This window comes from Diaphorina citri, unplaced genomic scaffold, assembly GCF_000475195.1.
Source record: "Diaphorina citri unplaced genomic scaffold, Diaci psyllid genome assembly version 1.1 scaffold405, whole genome shotgun sequence".
Taxonomy (NCBI): Eukaryota; Metazoa; Arthropoda; class Insecta; order Hemiptera; family Psyllidae; genus Diaphorina; species Diaphorina citri.
In genome coordinates, this window is record NW_007377840.1 from 86,047 (window position 1) to 103,318 (window position 17,272).

General features: G+C 36.6%; 3 protein-coding genes and 1 long non-coding RNA gene across 6 annotated transcripts in view; 3 read left to right on the forward strand and 1 right to left on the reverse strand.

Moving 5' to 3' along the window:
- The window catches only part of LOC103508506 (DNA replication complex GINS protein SLD5), a 2,930-nt gene extending 1,693 nt beyond the window's left edge, over positions 1-1,237 (forward strand). For both annotated transcript variants that reach the window (XM_008473059.3, XM_008473058.3), the window contains exon 2: positions 262-1,237. In XM_008473059.3, the coding sequence (XP_008471281.1) occupies positions 274-948 (675 nt within the window). In that variant the 5' untranslated portion in view covers positions 262-273 and the 3' untranslated portion in view covers positions 949-1,237. The remainder of the gene's footprint in view (positions 1-261) is intronic.
- The window catches only part of LOC103508507 (zinc finger protein 184), a 26,439-nt gene extending 15,893 nt beyond the window's left edge, over positions 1-10,546 (reverse strand). The window contains exons 1-2 of one of the 2 annotated variants that reach the window (XM_008473062.3): positions 10,493-10,546; positions 597-681 (exon numbers count right to left, since the gene is read on the reverse strand). In XM_008473062.3, coding sequence (XP_008471284.1) covers positions 597-641 — 45 coding nt within the window. In that variant the 5' untranslated portion in view covers positions 642-681; positions 10,493-10,546. Of the gene's footprint in view, positions 1-596; positions 682-5,161; positions 5,204-10,492 lie in introns of those variants that run through there. The other variant, XM_026823099.1, reaches the window with a different exon arrangement.
- LOC103508508 (UPF0428 protein CXorf56 homolog) lies at positions 6,392-13,085 on the forward strand. The gene is made up of 4 exons (XM_008473063.3): positions 6,392-6,710; positions 10,135-10,291; positions 11,971-12,199; positions 12,814-13,085. Exons 1-4 carry the CDS (start codon positions 6,590-6,592, stop codon positions 12,967-12,969), a joined length of 663 nt encoding a protein of 220 aa, XP_008471285.1. The 5' UTR covers positions 6,392-6,589; the 3' UTR covers positions 12,970-13,085.
- LOC113467105 lies at positions 8,274-9,057 on the forward strand. Its single transcript, XR_003391297.1, has 2 exons — positions 8,274-8,351; positions 8,451-9,057. It is a non-coding gene; the product is annotated as an uncharacterized LOC113467105 (long non-coding RNA).
- Positions 13,086-17,272: the final 4,187 nt, after the last annotated feature.

A 17,272-nucleotide genomic window follows, 5' to 3' on the forward strand; every position in this document is an offset into this window, starting at 1 on the left:
TGGAAAATTCTACCTTCTTATAGAAGGGAGAGCTGATATTCTCCCTCCATAAGGTGTTCCAGGAAGTCCCACTTATTGGATAAAAACTAAGTGCAATAGTCCTAAATTAAAATGGACGCGGCACACAAGGGATCAGGAAGAGACCGCCTTAACATAATAATAATATTGGATAAAAATCAATTTCTCATGAGAAATTCTAATGAGAACCCATAGTTTTGACTTAATTTTTGATTTATTGTAACATATTGATTTTGTTCCCAGGAGACATTCACAATGAATGTTGCAGGTAACTCACTATTTGATATAATAGAAACAGAACCGGCTGCTAATGAAGATGAAAACTGTCTTTCTGTTCAGAAAGTCCTAGAAACAATCAAGACTGCTTGGAAAAATGAAAAACTTAGCCCAGAAATATTACCAAATAAAGTGGAATACATAGACTGCATGTTGGAGCAAATCAAACAAATGGAAGAGAATATTGAAAAGTTAAGGAAAGATGACATTCGAATTGAAATTCATAGAATGGAAATAGAAAGGATTCGTTTTGTAATTACAAGTTATCTACGAGTTAGAATTGAAAAGATTGAAAAATTTACCTTAGATATTGTACAGCAGGATTTTGAACGGAGTTCAGATAACATGTACCTCTCTCATGATGAATTAAAATATGCAAAATCATACCTGAAATCAATAGATAATCATTTTGATAAATATTTAAATATGTTACCACCAAATCTAAGAACTTTAGAAGAAAACAAGAAGCTCATAAAACCTGATCTGAATACATATGTGTTCTTGAGAGCTGGGAAAGATGTGGCTAATGTGTATATAAGAGATATGAGTGAAAATAAGGAGGACGAATTTGTACTGGATGAAGGCTCTCAGCATATTCTGCCTTATGAATCCATTGCAGAATTTGTAAAGAACAATGATGTCCAACTTTTATGAAATGCATTGTGCTAGCTAGATGACTTGAACTGTGCTTTGCGATTGAATGACAATTTTGGTGAAAAGATGAGGTGTAAGATCTGGAGTTGTCATTGACCACACAAAGTGGTCCAAGTTTTGAGTCATTGGTTTTGTGTGTACATTAACAACAATGACAACAACAATAATAAGTAAAACACTTAAAGAAGATGTACCCAATATTTTTCAAAAGACTTATTCTTGGTTTATTCCAGTGAGGTTTCCACAAACATGGAAGTGTGCATCTGATTAGGAAAAAACTACCTACCATTTTTTTTTTTTTTTTTTTTTTTTTTTTTTTTTTCTACTGTGGTTTGAAGACTGTTTATCTTATCCCGGGCCTGCATGAGTTCCCTTTCCTTGTCTGCAAGTCTATCAATAAAACAACTTGACTCAATGGACACAAGGGGGCTCGGGGTCAGTCTGGTATCCTGCACTTTTCGTACTCACCGGTGGGTCCCGGTGTCCGCCACTGATTAACTGAATGTTACCTGGCACTTGGGGTATGTTACTATTTCATTTGCTGGGCCCACAGCCAACAAGTTATGGTTCAATGCAACCCATGGACACTTGTAATAATAATATATTTTTATTGTATTTTACCTCTTGGTGTTTACAATTTTCTTAATTGTAGTAGAGGAGGAGAACTATTGATAGTTTTTTTCTGTACATTTTTCGTTTGTTTTGGTCATTTTAGAAGTGAAAAGTGTAAAAAAATATATTTTGTAAAAAAAAAAAATAATAATAAAAAAATAAAGTTGAAATAAAACCCTGTGACCTAAATTAATATGTGTACAGTTAACAATTTTCTTTAAATTAGGTTAGGTTAGGTCTTTTTGGGGGATAAGACCTTTAGAATCTCGTAAAAAATGTAATAAAAAAACTATCTAAAGCTATCAATGGTCATCGATAGTTTTTTGAAAACTATTGATAACTATCTATGGTGCCAACTATCAATAGTTCTCCTCCTTTTAATTGTAGGCCTTAAAACAAAAACTTGCACATACATAAACTTAATTTTATGTACCTACTATCATAGTAGTATGCACCTATAGAAGAAGAAGAAGGGGGGGGACTGTCAACCTGTATAATGTACTAGCACAGGCTTGTCCAACCCGCGGCCCGCGAGCTCATTTTTGCGGCCCACGAAGGCCGCCTAAAAAAATTGAACGAAAATGGGAAATAACAGTAAATATACTAAATAAAATAATTAATGCATGAAAATTTTCAAATTTATAAAAATTATCCCAGTTTACCTTACAAATTTCATACTTAGTTTCTAATTCTAGGTACCATCAATTATATATTACATTACACCAGGCCATCCCCCCCCGTGAATTGAGTTTTTGCGGCCCGCCAACTCTCTACCTTGGTCTCTTGCGGCCCTCGGGTGCCCTAAGGTTGGACAACCCTGACCTAGATGTTCCACTGATTAACCACCAGGGACTTGCTGTATCTTCCGTATTGCATACACATTGCATTTTCTAGGCGTTCATACAAAAATATTTTGCTTCGGCTTGAATTCTGTTTGCTACTTGCTCTCTGACAATCTTGTCAGTTCAAAGAGTTCAACAACCACTGTGAATTTTTCAAATGGAAAAAAACTGAAGAACAATTGACCTACTTTTATTTCTCTCAAAAGCCCCTACTTGTGATACAGCATATCAAAGGTCTTAAAGAATGTAAGTAGTACTGTTTGAGCTAGTGATGGGAAAAATGAAACTTTTCAGGGCTCTGGATCCCAAGTTTCGAAACGCTCTAAGGTTTCGGATCTGAGTTTCAAAACTGAAACCTGAAACTTTCGGGTCTGTTACGTAACGAAGCAGACTAAGCAGGGAGCTGAATTCAGCTGAAACTGAAACCTAGGTTTCAGTCTCAGTAGGTATCAACATAGTTTGTAGTGCGCTTGCACTTCTGGCTTCTGTCTTTACTAGAGTACTAGAGTTGTGAGTCTGAGATTTCATAGGGTGTCATAATTCAAGTTTCGAAACTTTAACTCAGCGGTTTCATGAAACCGGATCCGTATTCTCGGTTTCGAAACAGTTTCATGAGACACATCACTAGTTTGAGCTCAATCCAACAACCAAGGCCGGTGTTATGGCCTACTCAAATTTTCTTTTTTCTAGAGATGCAAAATCCCAGTCCCAAGGTTGATTTAATTCATTACAATCAAGTCCGCCCTGGGAGTTGAATCTTTTAATTCAGTCCCAGTCTTTCCAGTCCCTGTGTAAAATCTCAACAAACCCAGTAGGTAGTGTAGGTACATGGTACATGCTTGGGATTGTACACAGGGACTGGAAAGACTGGGATTGAAATCTAGAGTGATTGTATAGAACTATAGAAGTAGTCCTTGCATCTCAGCGTAACCAATCAGATCGCTCCATTTACCTAGTAGAGTAGACATTCCCCCACTCGCCGCATGGTAGTGCATCACATAAATGCACCATCCATACGCATTACGCACAATGAACACGCAAAAGAGGAGAGGGAGAGGGGAGAGGCAGATTGCGGGAAGAGAAAAGAAAAAAAGATCGTTATTATTCGTAAACGGAGATTGCCAAAAAGGGAGTTTTGGGACTGGGACTGGGTATTTTGAGTAGGGACTGTTTAGGTCATTCAGTCTTTGTGTGGGATTCAAGTCTTTTAATTCAGTCAGTCAGTCTTTACACATCTCTACCATATTCACCATATTGGAAATGATGAGATCTACCTACCCTGAGCCGTTGTCAGTGTTTTTCAGGCGCACCCTTTCTCTTTCTGTTCAAATTTCAGTGAATAAAATAAACAAATGAATAATGAACTCGAACTCTAATAAAACAAGACAATAGACAATAGAAGATGAGTGATGAGATCACAGATCACAAAATAAAAATAATTAGCTTTTCTTCTCCAATCCAATTAGGGATGTTGCGATATATCGAAAACCGATATATATCGATATATTTTTCGTCGATATATCGATATATATCGATATATTTTTTTGGCGATATATCGTCGATATATCGACAATTATCCGGCGATATAATTCAATTTCTAAGTTGGACTTCTATCTCCATATTTTTCAGTCTCTTCTCTAAATCTTATTACTATTTTTTTATACATATCAAAACCCGCTTTGTAAATTTCTTAATAGATCCTAAATGTGTTTAAAAATACCTACATTTATTTGTTTTCATTTCCAATAATTATATTATTAGTTCCTCCTCTTTACTTAGGGCTCAAAACCACAGTCTACAACCATCCTACCCTTTTATATTATTAAGAAAAAGAAACAATATGAAACAATTATGTTGGCACCATATGGACCAATTTGGTCTATTAGATTAGAGGAAGGTACCAAGGATTGTAATTTAAAGCAAAAATTTGCAACCCTGACTAACGTTCGTACATTAAACTTGTTTTTTTTTTTCTTTTTTTTTTTCAGAGGTTTGATAGAGGGAACTTTAACATCTAAGGTAGTGAGGTCTTATCGTCTCGAAATTGAAGAGAGAAGAATGACAGGATAGGAGGATAGCCAGCTGTTCCGAGAACGAATTTTTCTTCTGAGAAAAATTTGCCCAGGGTGGGAATCGAACCCACGACCTAGGAGGTGCAGCAGAGTGCTAGTACAACGCGCTAACGGCTGGCCCTTACGACGATACAGAGTGTAAATAATATATGTACCTACCTAATACTACCTAAGACCTGAGTAAAGCTGGCCCTTATACGACGATACAGAGTGTAAATAATATGACCTGAGTAAACAGTGTAAACAATGGGTGCATATTTTACTGAACTTTGATTGGAGATTTTCCGCCGCCTAGGCTGGCTCTTATCTTACGACGATACAGAGTGTAAATAATATGTAATTATGTACCTACCAAAACTACCTAAGACCTGAGTAAACAGTGTAAGCAATGGGTGCATTTTACTAAACTTTAATTGGAGATTTTACGGTCGAAATCGTCCATTACCACACTTTTTCCCATGTAAAAAAAAAAAAAATCGAAACTTAGATTACATATTTATTTACATCTTCGGTTAAAGTTTAATAGTAGGACAGTAGGTACCTATTTATGTTTGTTAGAGGACGACAATAAAAATCCCATGTAATTTCACTCGTCCTCAGGGTATTTTTTTTAATGGTGGGATTTATAGCAAAATTCCCACAAAAATCTCGTCCTCAACACGCTCCCCTGTGCCAGATCCTACTCACATCTTTTCAGAACACTCAGAACATTTTTAAATCTAAAACTCCTGAAACAATTTTACTTTGCCTTAGCCCAGTCAATCATTGAATATGCAATATGTTGCTATGGCAGGGCAGACCCAACACTCCTTATTTATCATCTCAATACTGCTCAAAACTCTATTTTAAAAATTATTTACCGTAAAGAGATAGGTATTATACTCAACAGAAAAACTGTACAGAGAACTAGATGGCAGTATAGACAGGGTATATTCTATTCTATTCTAGATGTCTTGCCAATGCACAAACTTTTCCTCAAGAATATGTGTTTCCTTCATACATAAAAATAAAACAAAATACATAAAACACAGAACACAAACACCAACTTCGAAGTCGAAACTTAGACATTAAAAAATTTAAAACTAAAAAAGGCCAAAAGTCGATGGAGTTTTTGGGATTCAAACTTTATCAAAAGTATCAAAACGTTCCTGAAGAAATGAGAAATTTTGCACTTGATAAACTTTTTAAATTAAAATTGAGGGACTGGCTAAGACAAAATAATATTGAAATCTAACACCCTAATAATAGTCGTTCTGAACACACTTTAGTTCACACATTGTAAAGAAAAGAAAAGAACCAAAATGAAGAGAGAAATAAAATACCTAAAGGAAAATGAATACAAAGAATGAAAGAAAGAAGATTTAGAGAATTAAAATATTAAAAAAAAAAGAGAGATCTAGAGCCTTTGTACTAGTTCTGATTTATAGGAGTGGAAAATGCCGGGCCAAAGGTGTAGTCGGCCTCAGAACTCAAGAGTAGTTGTGGGGAAATATCTCGGCGATTTTCAGTAAATAACGTGGGAAAGCAATGTGCAATCTCACTGCACCGAATGTTTTAGGGTGTGTTTATGAACAGGGCTGAGATGAGCTCGGACGACGTGAGATAGCTGTCCCGGCGGCAATTTTTAAAATTCATTTTATATTTATTTTTGTTTGCTTTGTAATTTGCTTGTTTTTATTAGCTAATATAAATGAAAAGTATAATATAAACGTGCAAACTAAAGATAAAAAGTAAAAAATGAATTCAGATTGTACAAGTTGCGGAAAAAAAATCAAAAATTCGAATTTCCCGCCAACTTTACACGCAAAAAGGCCGACGATGGCCTACGATGGCCCTGTTCATAACCACGGCCTTATGCATCCTCACAGGGGGAGCATTGTTTTTCTGGCGCGAATTTTCAAAATCGAAAATCAAGATTTGAGAATTTTGAGATTTGTTAATTTGTTTGGTTTTAGTAGTTTTATATTTATCGTTAGTTTGTAAGTTTGTCAAAAAAGTACTAGAAAAAATGCTCTGATAATGTGAGAACTGTGAACTGTTGTAGAATATTGAACTAATTTGCTCTTGATCTCTTGAAGTGTTGATTTTTATTCTCCATAACAAGAAATCAAGATCATGCCCAAAGTTATTTCAAGAAGTATAGTTTGCTCCGACACAAAAGACAAAGAAGAGTATGGTGAAGAGAAACCATTGCACATTTACTACTGTGTATGTGGACAGATGACTTTGATCCTAGGTAAGAAAAATACTTAATTTAATTTTTATGGTACTTGTTCAGAAGTCATGTCAATGGAAAATTGCTACCAAAGGAGCTGTCAAAAATGAGCATTGATCAGTGTTATTATAGGGTTAGGTTAAACACAAAAATGAGCTTTCTTTTTCATTTTTGTGGCTTCTGAATAATTACCCCTTTTCCCAATCCAATTTTAGGTTGATATTACATTCCCTGGTAATTATGCAGAAGTCACGTCTGTGGAAAAGAAAAGCTCCTTTTTAGTCTGTCCTTCCTTTATTATTACTAATAATAAAAGGTATAGTGGACGGACTATTGTATTCGCTTCAGTGTCTGTCCCCATAGAAGGACTTATCCAAACCTGGTCGACCTATATATCAAATTAAAGGTCTTTTTACCAGGATCATGAAAATGGTGGTGCAAATTTTGTCCAGAAAACCATATAGCCAAAAAACCAAAAAAACTGGTTTTTGGGGGATTTTTTTTCACACAAATGAGCTCTGATCTCGAAATTTGTCGCGACGACCTATGAACTCAAGAAAGTTTTAGATAACACAACACTTCAGTTCACACAAATGAGCTCTGATCTCGAAATTTGTCGCGACGACCTATGAACTCAAGAAAGTTTTAGATAACACTTCAGTCGATCATTTAAGACCGGTTTTAGCATCACCTATGTTAAGCTATGCCAAGCAAGACCAATAAATGGATGGGTGACTTAAACCTTATATTGGGAATAAAGGGAGAACGGGCTCTAGTCTTGATTTTAAATCATTACATGAAAGTAAAATCAAAAAAATCAAATCGAGAATGATAATAAACTGAATATTAAACAAATTAGGTAGGTACAAAGGTATTCTTTAACCACGATCGAATAAACTACGGCTTGAATATTAAACAAGTAGGTAGGTACATAAGTACTGATTTTCTTTAATAACAATCGAATAAACTACGGGCTAAAAAAATTCCCGGAGGGATGGACCCAGCTTGTATACCTAACCCTATAATAACCAGGGTCACTGCTCATTTGTGCCAGTTTCTTTGGTAGCAATATTCCATGGACAAGACTTCTGCACAAGTACCCCTTCCCTTATTCTACCCCTCCATATCCTTCCATCTAATGCCTCCTCCCTTCTCCATTCCTTTTCTCTCAATAGGTATACAAATCTTCTTCATATTATACACCTTCCACATATACAAATTACAGTCGAACCTGGATAAACGAGAACCCAAGGGACTAGGTCATTTTTCTCGTTTAAGGAGTTTCTCGTTTAAAGAGGTTTCATATAAAATCATAGTTTACATAAACAGGAGAAACATTTTTAGGTCCATTCCCAGGCCTTGAACCTAGATTGGAACCAGTATTGAAAACAAGCTGGGGCCGAGTTGCCGGAGTTGACCGCTGACCGCCGCCGCCATCACGACGCCGACTATCCATGAATTCTCTTCTCTGTTCATTCCTTGGAGTGTGCTTAGGTTTCCTTCTCCTTGTCCTCTTCTTTGGTTTTTCAGGAACGGGCGCAGTGTTTTGACCGGCACCGGCATCAGCCCTTTTCTCCGGATGTCCAACTTGACGCCTGTTACTCTTGGTCTTCATAGGAACATGAGTTGAAGTGGTCCTGGATTTAGATGTGGACTCAACAGGTTTCACTTTAGTATGATGTCCAACTTGACGCCTGTTACTCTTGGTCTTCATAGGAACATGAGTTGAAGTGGTCCTGGATTTAGATGTGGACTCAACAGGTTTTGTCATAATTTCTATGAGTTTCTGGCATATCTTGTCAGTTCCCATAGGTCCCAAGTGAAGCAGATCCAAAGCATAGTCATCATAGATAACTACTTCAGTGCTCTCAAGGAAACGCACTTTTTCATTTTTTGACTTGACATAATCCATGATGACTTTGTTCACATCCCGTATCTTGCTATTCAGATGAGCTTTGTCGTATCTATAGGGTATACTCACAAGACACAGTTTACAAGTTTTAAATTTGTCAATTATTTTGTCAAGAGAATCCTTGACTTGGTTCCACTTGTAGTTCTGAATGTCATTGCAGCCACACATCACTATGGCCCAGTCATTTTTCCGAGGCGTGTCAACATGACGAAGAATCGCCGAAATGTCACTAAAAACACCTCCACTCTTTGTGTAGTGGTTGCAGCTCACCAATGAGTCACACTGTTTGCTGATAACGTTCGGGATATATCGAACATGACTATCACCATATACGCTATAGAGAATTTTAGGTTTACTACTCGTACTACTATTACTACTGCGTGTATCAAGTTTCTTCATAACATTCTTCTCCATATCAGCAAACATTTTGGAATGGGCTGCATTTGCATTACCTAGTAATTCTACTGTGTGTTTACAGAGGCTCGGAGATTTGAATTCTCGTTTATAGAGGTCCATTTTGCCTTGTTTATATGAGCGTGGGACTTAGCAAAAAAGGGGCCATTTTCTCGTTTATAGAGGTTTTATTTTCTCGTTAAACCAGGTTTTTGGCCCGAAAATGAAGGGGATTTGAAAATTTCTTGTTTATCCAGGTCTCGTTTATCCAGGTTCGACTGTATATCAATAGCAAAGGTTGAGTGCAAAGGGCATTAGGAAAATGTTGTTTAGTCAAAACCAGTTGGCCTCAAAGCGATCACTCTAAAGCTGATTGAGAGGCCATCAACAAATGCTGACCCCATCTGAACATAAGAAAAGGCAAAGATAAAGAAGAAGAAGAATATACAATTTTAATTTATTTATTTCATGGGTCATACAACCCAGTAATAAAAAATTACATCAACAAGAACACAAGAAAAAGAACAAGAAACAAAAATAAAAAAATAATTCAAAATACATAAAAGACCTACCTGCCCTACTTACTTTATTTATGTAAAAAAAAAAAATCACTGTGATTTCATGGACAAATAAACATTTGACAAAGGTAATGAAACTACCACCTCAGTCAAACAACCGTTGAATGTCATTTAAGTAAAAATTAAAAAGGTCAATGCCTGCTCTCTCAATTAATTAAAAAGGACAATTCTTCCTCAACCTTATCTCTCCACCTCAGTCTTGGTCTCCCTCTCTTTCTCTTCCCATGTGTGGTTAGTTTCTGTTTTTTAATTTATTACTTTCTATATTGTTATTATTTTTTCACCTATTTAACTCTGTTTCTCCTCTCTACATGTTCTCAGTCTACTCTCTTGCACCTCCTTTTCCAATGACCCCACATTCATTGTTCCTCTGATTTTCTACTTATTTCAAACTCGGTTAGTTCACTCAATCAGCACAACATTCTCACATCTGCAACTTCTAATTACCTACTTAAACTCAACATTTTTCAACATTTATGTAGTAGCTAGCTAGAAAACTTTACTTTCTCACATGCTATTCAAAACCCTGCCCATAAAAGCTATAATGTTTCCTGTTCTTTAGATTGTGCTGTTGAAAAATTGCCATTAAGAAGACGAGATGGAGCCCGAGTGATAGATGGTCCAAAGCATGCACACAAATTAACCTGTGAACCAGATGAAGTTTTCCATTTGAAACGACCAGAAGGTATTGAGAGGCAGCATAGATTTAAGTGCAAAAAGTAAGTTGTGAATTATTGTTATCTCTAAATTTTCTTTTTCCTCTATAATTTTGTGTTATTACCTACATTTCCTTCAGATGCTTAAAAAAAAAAAAAAAAAAAAAAAAAAAAAAAAAAAAAAAAAAAAAAAAAATCCTGTACTAGCAGGTTACCCATGCTTTGCCACGGTTTAGAATATTTTAGTAAAAGAAAAATTCTCACCAGAAAGAGTGCTACCGTTGCACTACGCGCTCCCCATCGGCTTCTCACTGAGAGAATACGGTCGCAGGGTCGCACTAAGCACTCCTCATTGGCTTCTCACTTTGAAAGAATACGGTCGCGCAACGCGCTCCCTATTGGCTTCGCACTTTGATAATATGGTCGCGCTGCGCGCTCCCTATTCTATAGGATATAGAATATGGTCGCGCCACGCGCTCCCCATCGGCTTCTTACTTTAAGAAAAGACGACGCTACGCACTCCCTATTAGCTTCACACTTTGAAACAATACGGTCGCGCTACGCGCTCTTCATTGGCTTCTCACTTTAAAAGTACACGGTCGCGCAACGCGCTCCCTATTGGCTTCACACTTTGATAGAATATGTGCCCTAAATCACCAAAGTATGGAAAAGTATCTTACAAGTGTAATAGCCAATGGAAAAGCAGAATTTTGAATTTGGACGAATCATGTCAAAATATGGAATTGTAAATACTTTTCCATACTTTGGTCGCGCTGCGCGCTCCTTATTGGCTTTTCACTTCGGGAAAATACGGTCGCGCTACGCGCTCCCCATCAGCTTCTCACTTTGAGAGAATGCGGTCGCGCTACGCACTCCCTAATAGCTTCACACTTTGAAACAATACGGTCGCGCTACGCGCTCCTCATTGGCTTCTCACTTAAAAGTATACGGTCGCGCTACGCGCTCCCTATTGGCTTTGCACTTCGAGAGAGTAAGGTCGCGCTCCGGGCTCCCTATTGGCTTCTCGCTTTGAGAGAATACGGACGCGCTACGCGCTCCCTATTGGCTTCGCACTTTGATAGAATATGGTCGCGCTGCGCGCTCCCTGTTCGCTTCTCACTTTGAGAGAATACGGTCGCGCTACGCGCTCCTCATTAGCTTCACATATTGAAACAATACGGTCGCGCTACGCGCTCCCTATTGGCTTCTCACTTTGGGAGAATGCTTCACAGTTTGAAACAATACGGTCGCGCTACGCGCTCCTCATTGGCTTCTCACTTAAAAAGAATACGGTCGCCCTACGCGCTCCCTATTGGCTTCTCACTTTGATAGAATATGGTCGCCCTGCATGCTCCCTGTTGGCTTCGCACTTAGAGAGAATAAGGTCGCGTTCCGCGCTCCCTACTGGCTTTGAGAGAACCACAATTTGTTCCTGAACATGGACAAAACTAAAATTGTACCTTTTTGTATGGATACTCGTAATTACCCTAACTTTACCTCGCTCAAGATCCATGAACATAGCTGCAACCTAAACCTAAATATTATTAACATTCCAATGCCTAACCTACCAGATACCCAATGTGATTGCGCTCACATTGAAGTGAGTTCAACATCCCAGTCAGCACACACGATTGGATGTAAGGCTCGAATCAAGCTTACAAATTCACCTGTGTAAGTTGGATGACATCCAGTCTGTGCTTCCATCTGTTACTTGATATGCATACCTATTGCTTCTTTTTCAGGTGTGGACTATTCCTCTATTACAAACATGACCCCTCCTCCAATATCATCTTCATAGTGCAAGGTGCAGTTGTAAAAAGCTCTGGAGAAATGCCCAAGATGGACATCTATAATCAAGTGGCTGTGGCAAAACCAAAGAAAATCATGGTCACGAAACATACAAAGAACATGGGAAAGTTCAGTTCTGTTACTGTATCCACTATTGATGAAGAAGAGGATGAAATTGAAGCAGTAAGTATAACCCCCCAAATGTGAAATAGAGGATTCTTACATAGAAAGTTGTGAAAATCTAAATCTGAAGTCATAACGGCGAAAAAAAAAGAAAAAAAAAATCTTGGAGGGCTTGGTAGCAACCTCCGTGGCCGAGGGGTATCACACTAGGCTTGCACACAGGAGGCCCAGGTACGATTCCCGGCGCCGAGGTTTTTTTCGGCTCTGTGCTTGGAGTTTGGGGTGCACTCAGCCTTGTGAGGACAATTGAGTGGCTATTTTAATCGATTAGCAACCAGTGGCGGCATTACCAATGTAAAAAGATTATTGAAATATGGAAATTGATTGCAAAGGAGGCACTTAGTAATGTTGTGATATCCACAAAAGTTGTGGAAAAGCTCTGCTTTACCACAAAGAATTTCAATTTTTATTTTCATTTCAAAGAATTGTTAAAACGGTCGCTGATGGTGACATCAAGGTACAAGTTATGTATTCATACCTACTAAACAGTCTGTGCTCATCTACACAGAAACACACTCAGAGGCTTAGGTGTAAGGGCAAACAGCTTAAGCTTCTACGAAATTTTCTCACCCATCTGATGAGGGACTAACACTTGTTCTATATTTATTCCACAGCGAGAAATAGCAGATTCGTATGCAAATAACGCAAGGATAATTGAGAAGCAATTGGAAAGGAAGGGAATGAATAAGCGTAAATCTGACTCGACCACTCTCAATACTGGGGAGACAGAAGTGAAGAAACCTGTACGTGGAACTCTCATTGATAAATAATGGGGCTCAACCAAATGACAATTTTTTTCGAGATAGAGTCCTATTCCGATGTAAAAGTACCCAAAAAGTGCATTGGCGCATTCAAAAACATCATACGGTCCCTAAATCCTCTAAAATGTCGCAAAAAAAATAACGTTGAAACAGCCATGGTTTACGCATGAACTGACGTCATCACGAACTGACACATGAACTGACGTCATCACGAAAAAATTATGCATCCTCACAGGGGGAGCATTGTTTTTCTGGCGCGAATTTTCAAAATCGAAAATCAAGATTTGAGAATTTTGAGATTTGTTAATTTGTTTGGTTTTAGTAGTTTTATATTTATCGTTAGTTTGTAAGTTTGTCAAAAAAGTACTAGAAAAAATGCTCTGATAATGTGAGAACTGTGAACTGTTGTAGAATATTGAACTAATTTGCTCTTGATCTCTTGAAGTGTTGATTTTTATTCTCCATAACAAGAAATCAAGATCAACCAAAGTATATGGTTATGTATATCTTTGTATATATTATTTTTACTCATTAGATTTAGATAGGTACCTATATTTGAAGACTGTAATAAAAAGTGTAAATAAATCAACTGGTACTATCGAAATAAGTGCGAAATTTGTTTGTCATTATTTATTTATATTTAGCAGGAAAAACATAGCCATTTAGCAGGAAAAACATAGCCAAGTTGAAACTGAGAGCAGGTTGAAGGCAGACACGAAAAGCCGGGAATACAGTCTGAAGGAGAGGAAAAAAAAAAATCTAGCGTGAACATCACACAACTTTCTATTACATTTGCAGAATACATACGTATTTGAAAAAAAAAAAAAAAAACTTTTCCAAGTCCCAAGCCGCCCTATATGACGGCCGATTTTTGGTCGAAAATTTTCTATCTCAAAATACTTCCCATTATCCTAAAATACTCCCCGTGTAATCCGGAATGAAATAAAATATGAAAAGAATTGGATTTTTTTTCGAAAATTTTTCCAAATCCGAAGCAACATTGACTTTGGTTGATATCTGGATGACTGTCCGATTTTTACCAAATTGTTACAGTCGCGTCCTTGGACCATACCGGTATATCATATCAAATTTCATAGCTTTACGACAAACTGTTCTTGAGATAGAATAGAAAAAAATGTTCTTTGAACCTTTTTTTCCTCCTCCTCCTCCTCCTCCTCCTCCTCTTTTTCTGATATGTCATGCCTTTTCCCTTATAGATTCCTAAATGGGAAGAGGATCAAATTGTTTCTCCTAGATTAGACTGGAACTTGAAAAAAAAAAAAAAAAAAAAAAAAAAAAAAATTTTTTATTAAAAAAAAAAAAAAAAAAAAAAAAAAAAAAAAAAAACGGAAGTCAGTTTCATTATACCCAAGCACAACCAATTGACTCTGAGCACAATACAGCGAAAGATTCCAAATATCTCTAATGAGAACTAATTCCTAAAGACCTAAATCGATTTAGGACCACGGTTTCCAAAACTTATAGTTATGTCTATTGTTAACTTTTCCTCAAAGAAATCAGTTGGTTTCCTAATTCAAGTAAGGTACTTTGTAAATGTACATTCATGTAAAATTTCAATTTCTATTGTAGGTGCCTCTTCAAGTTCTAGTACGTACGAGTATGTAATTGAAATGAAGACTTTGTATGAAATGTGCTTGCTTTTGAAACTTTTGTCAATTGTGTGCACCTACCTACCTATATGTTATAAAGAATCATTTATAATTCCCTTAGAAGACAAAACGACAAGAAAAGGCGAATGATCTTGAAAAATCTCTAACTGGTTTCTATTCTCAATCATCATTTTATTAATTTAAACACTTTAAAGTCTTTCTTCCCCATGATATTTTAGTTTCAAAATGATTTTGTCTGATGTTTGAATTTTTATTGTTTTCATATTTCAATCATTTATTATTTCTTCATTTCTTTCCTTCATCATTATTTACTTTCTGTTCCCTTCTAAGAAATACACTCAAAATGAAAAATTGTACAAAAAATAATGGATACCTCTCCCACACTATTTTAAATACCAAATTTCAAGTCTAGCTCTTACCGTTCTCGAGATATTTTGTTTACAGACAGACACACACACACACGGACCAATGGCTGAAACTTTGGATTTAGGCTCTAGGGATCTCAAAACGTGTTTTGGCATTAAAAACTGACCATCGAAAATTTGACCCGATTACATTACTTTCCTTCCTATAGAATAAGGAAAGTAAAAAAAGAGTATCTTTCTCTCATGAGATGTTTTCTTACAAGGGGGCCTGTGGAGTAGAATTCCAAAACGAAACTGGCTCCGGTTCCAACCATATCCAGGAAGGAAAGTACAGCTCAATATGGCGTCTTACTTGCGGGAGAATACAATGGAGCAGTTGCAAATGGGTAAAAATTATAAATAAATGGTCGATTCCTATGTAAAAAGTTGGGAAAAATCCAAATCTGAGGTCAAAACTCCGAAAATATAACCGTAAAAGGTCGAAAATTCATTTTTAGTGAAAAATCCAAATCTGAGGTCAAAACTCCGAAAAAATAACTGTAAAAGGTCGAAAATTCAATTTTCATTTTCCGTTCTAATGAAAGAGTTCAAAGATGTGAAAAAATAACTGTAAAAGGTCGAAAATTCAATTTTTATTTTCCGTTCTAATGAAAGAGTTCAAATATGTGTGACGTCACCAGTTGTTTTTTTCGTCCGTTAGATAGCGCCACTATGCAAGTGCGCTAGCGGAGGAGCAGAAAGAACTGCGCACAAACACATTCATGCGTTGCCTGCGAGGGAGCTTTGCTCGGGACAATAGGGACATTTGATGTGACGTCGTCGCCTACGGGAGCGTATGCCGTGACGTCAAAGTTCACGATTTACCGGCATTTTTTTAATCGATTTATCTCGGGATCTAGAAGTCGTAACGCCCTGGTATTCCAGTGTTTAAACGCCCTAAGCGAAAAAAAAAACAAAGATTTTTTTTACATATTATATGTACGAAAATATGCTTTCAGTTTTTTTTGACAATTTTTACCTAAACAGGGGAAAAGCCCCACTTTGGCCATATGCTTTTAGTCAAGCAAATTATGTTTGTATGCATATGAATACAAAACAGGTAAGCAGCCGCTGGAGACGTTAACATTTATTTACAGACGTGACAAATTCACTGGTTTTGCATAAATATGTAAACAAAATAGGGAGTTCAGTTAATAGGACGCTAATTTGGTTGCAAAAACTCGCTAATATTTCGAGAACGGTATGAGCAAAACCTAATCGAAGAAATACTGAGCACATCTCCACTAATAAGAATTAGATAATTAGTAGAAAAGTACATAATTATGTAGATAATATTACATATGAAAGAAAATCTAAAATTGGCCAAGAAAGACATAATGTATTTGGATATTTGCTTCACCATAATACATCTTTACCTTCATGCAGTGAAAAATACATACCTACTATGGTTACCTACCTAGTTTGGGAATGTATCGTGGTTATAATATTTAAAACTTAAAATTAAATACTACGCGTACACAAATGACTAGAAATAAAAACAAATATGTTTAAAATAATTCTCTTACAATTCATGGAACCATCAAGTATACATTATGTACATTTCATGGAACCATCAAGTATACATTATGTACATTTCATGGAACCACCCGCCGTTTTTCTAAATGCACTACGAAGGTACGTCTTACGATGTATTCATATGACTACCCAAGGTACTTTACATGTATTCATGATAGAACTACCAAGGTACTTTACCATGTATCATATGAAACTACCAAGGCCTACTTTACGATGATTTACAGTATGAACTACCAAGGTACTTTACACGTCTATCGCTATTCATATGAACTACGCCAAGTATTTACATGTATTACACATATGAACTACCTAGACTAATACTTTACATGTAGATTACTGATATCACGAACTACCCAAGGTACTTTACAATGTACTCGGATATGAACTACCCAAGGTACTTACATTGTGATTACATATGAACTACCAAGGTGACTTGACGGATGTACATCCCATATGACCTACCAAGGTACTTTACTGGTATGTATTCATAGAACTACCTAAGTACTTTACCGATGTATTCATATGAACTACAAGGTACTCTTACATTATTACGATTATGAACTACCCAAGGTAACTTTCACATGTATTACATATGAACTACCAAGGTACTTTACCATTATTACATATGAACTCACAAGGTACTTTTACATGTATTTACATATGAAACTACCAAAGGTACTTTACCATGTATGTAATACATATGAACTACCAAGGTACTTATACATGTATTACATATGAACT

What these genes read in the sequence shown, in the direction of transcription:
- LOC103508508 (XM_008473063.3), top strand. Translation starts at nt 6,590, where the DNA reads ATGCCCAAAGTTATTTCAAGAAGTATAGTTTGCTCCGACACAAAAGAC. An exon ending in ACAGATGACTTTGATCCTAG is followed by an intron (nt 6,711 to 10,134) that starts GTAAGAAAAATA and finishes CCTGTTCTTTAG; the next exon opens with ATTGTGCTGTTGAAAAATTG. An exon ending in AAGAGGATGAAATTGAAGCA is followed by an intron (nt 12,200 to 12,813) that starts GTAAGTATAACC and finishes TTTATTCCACAG; the next exon opens with CGAGAAATAGCAGATTCGTA.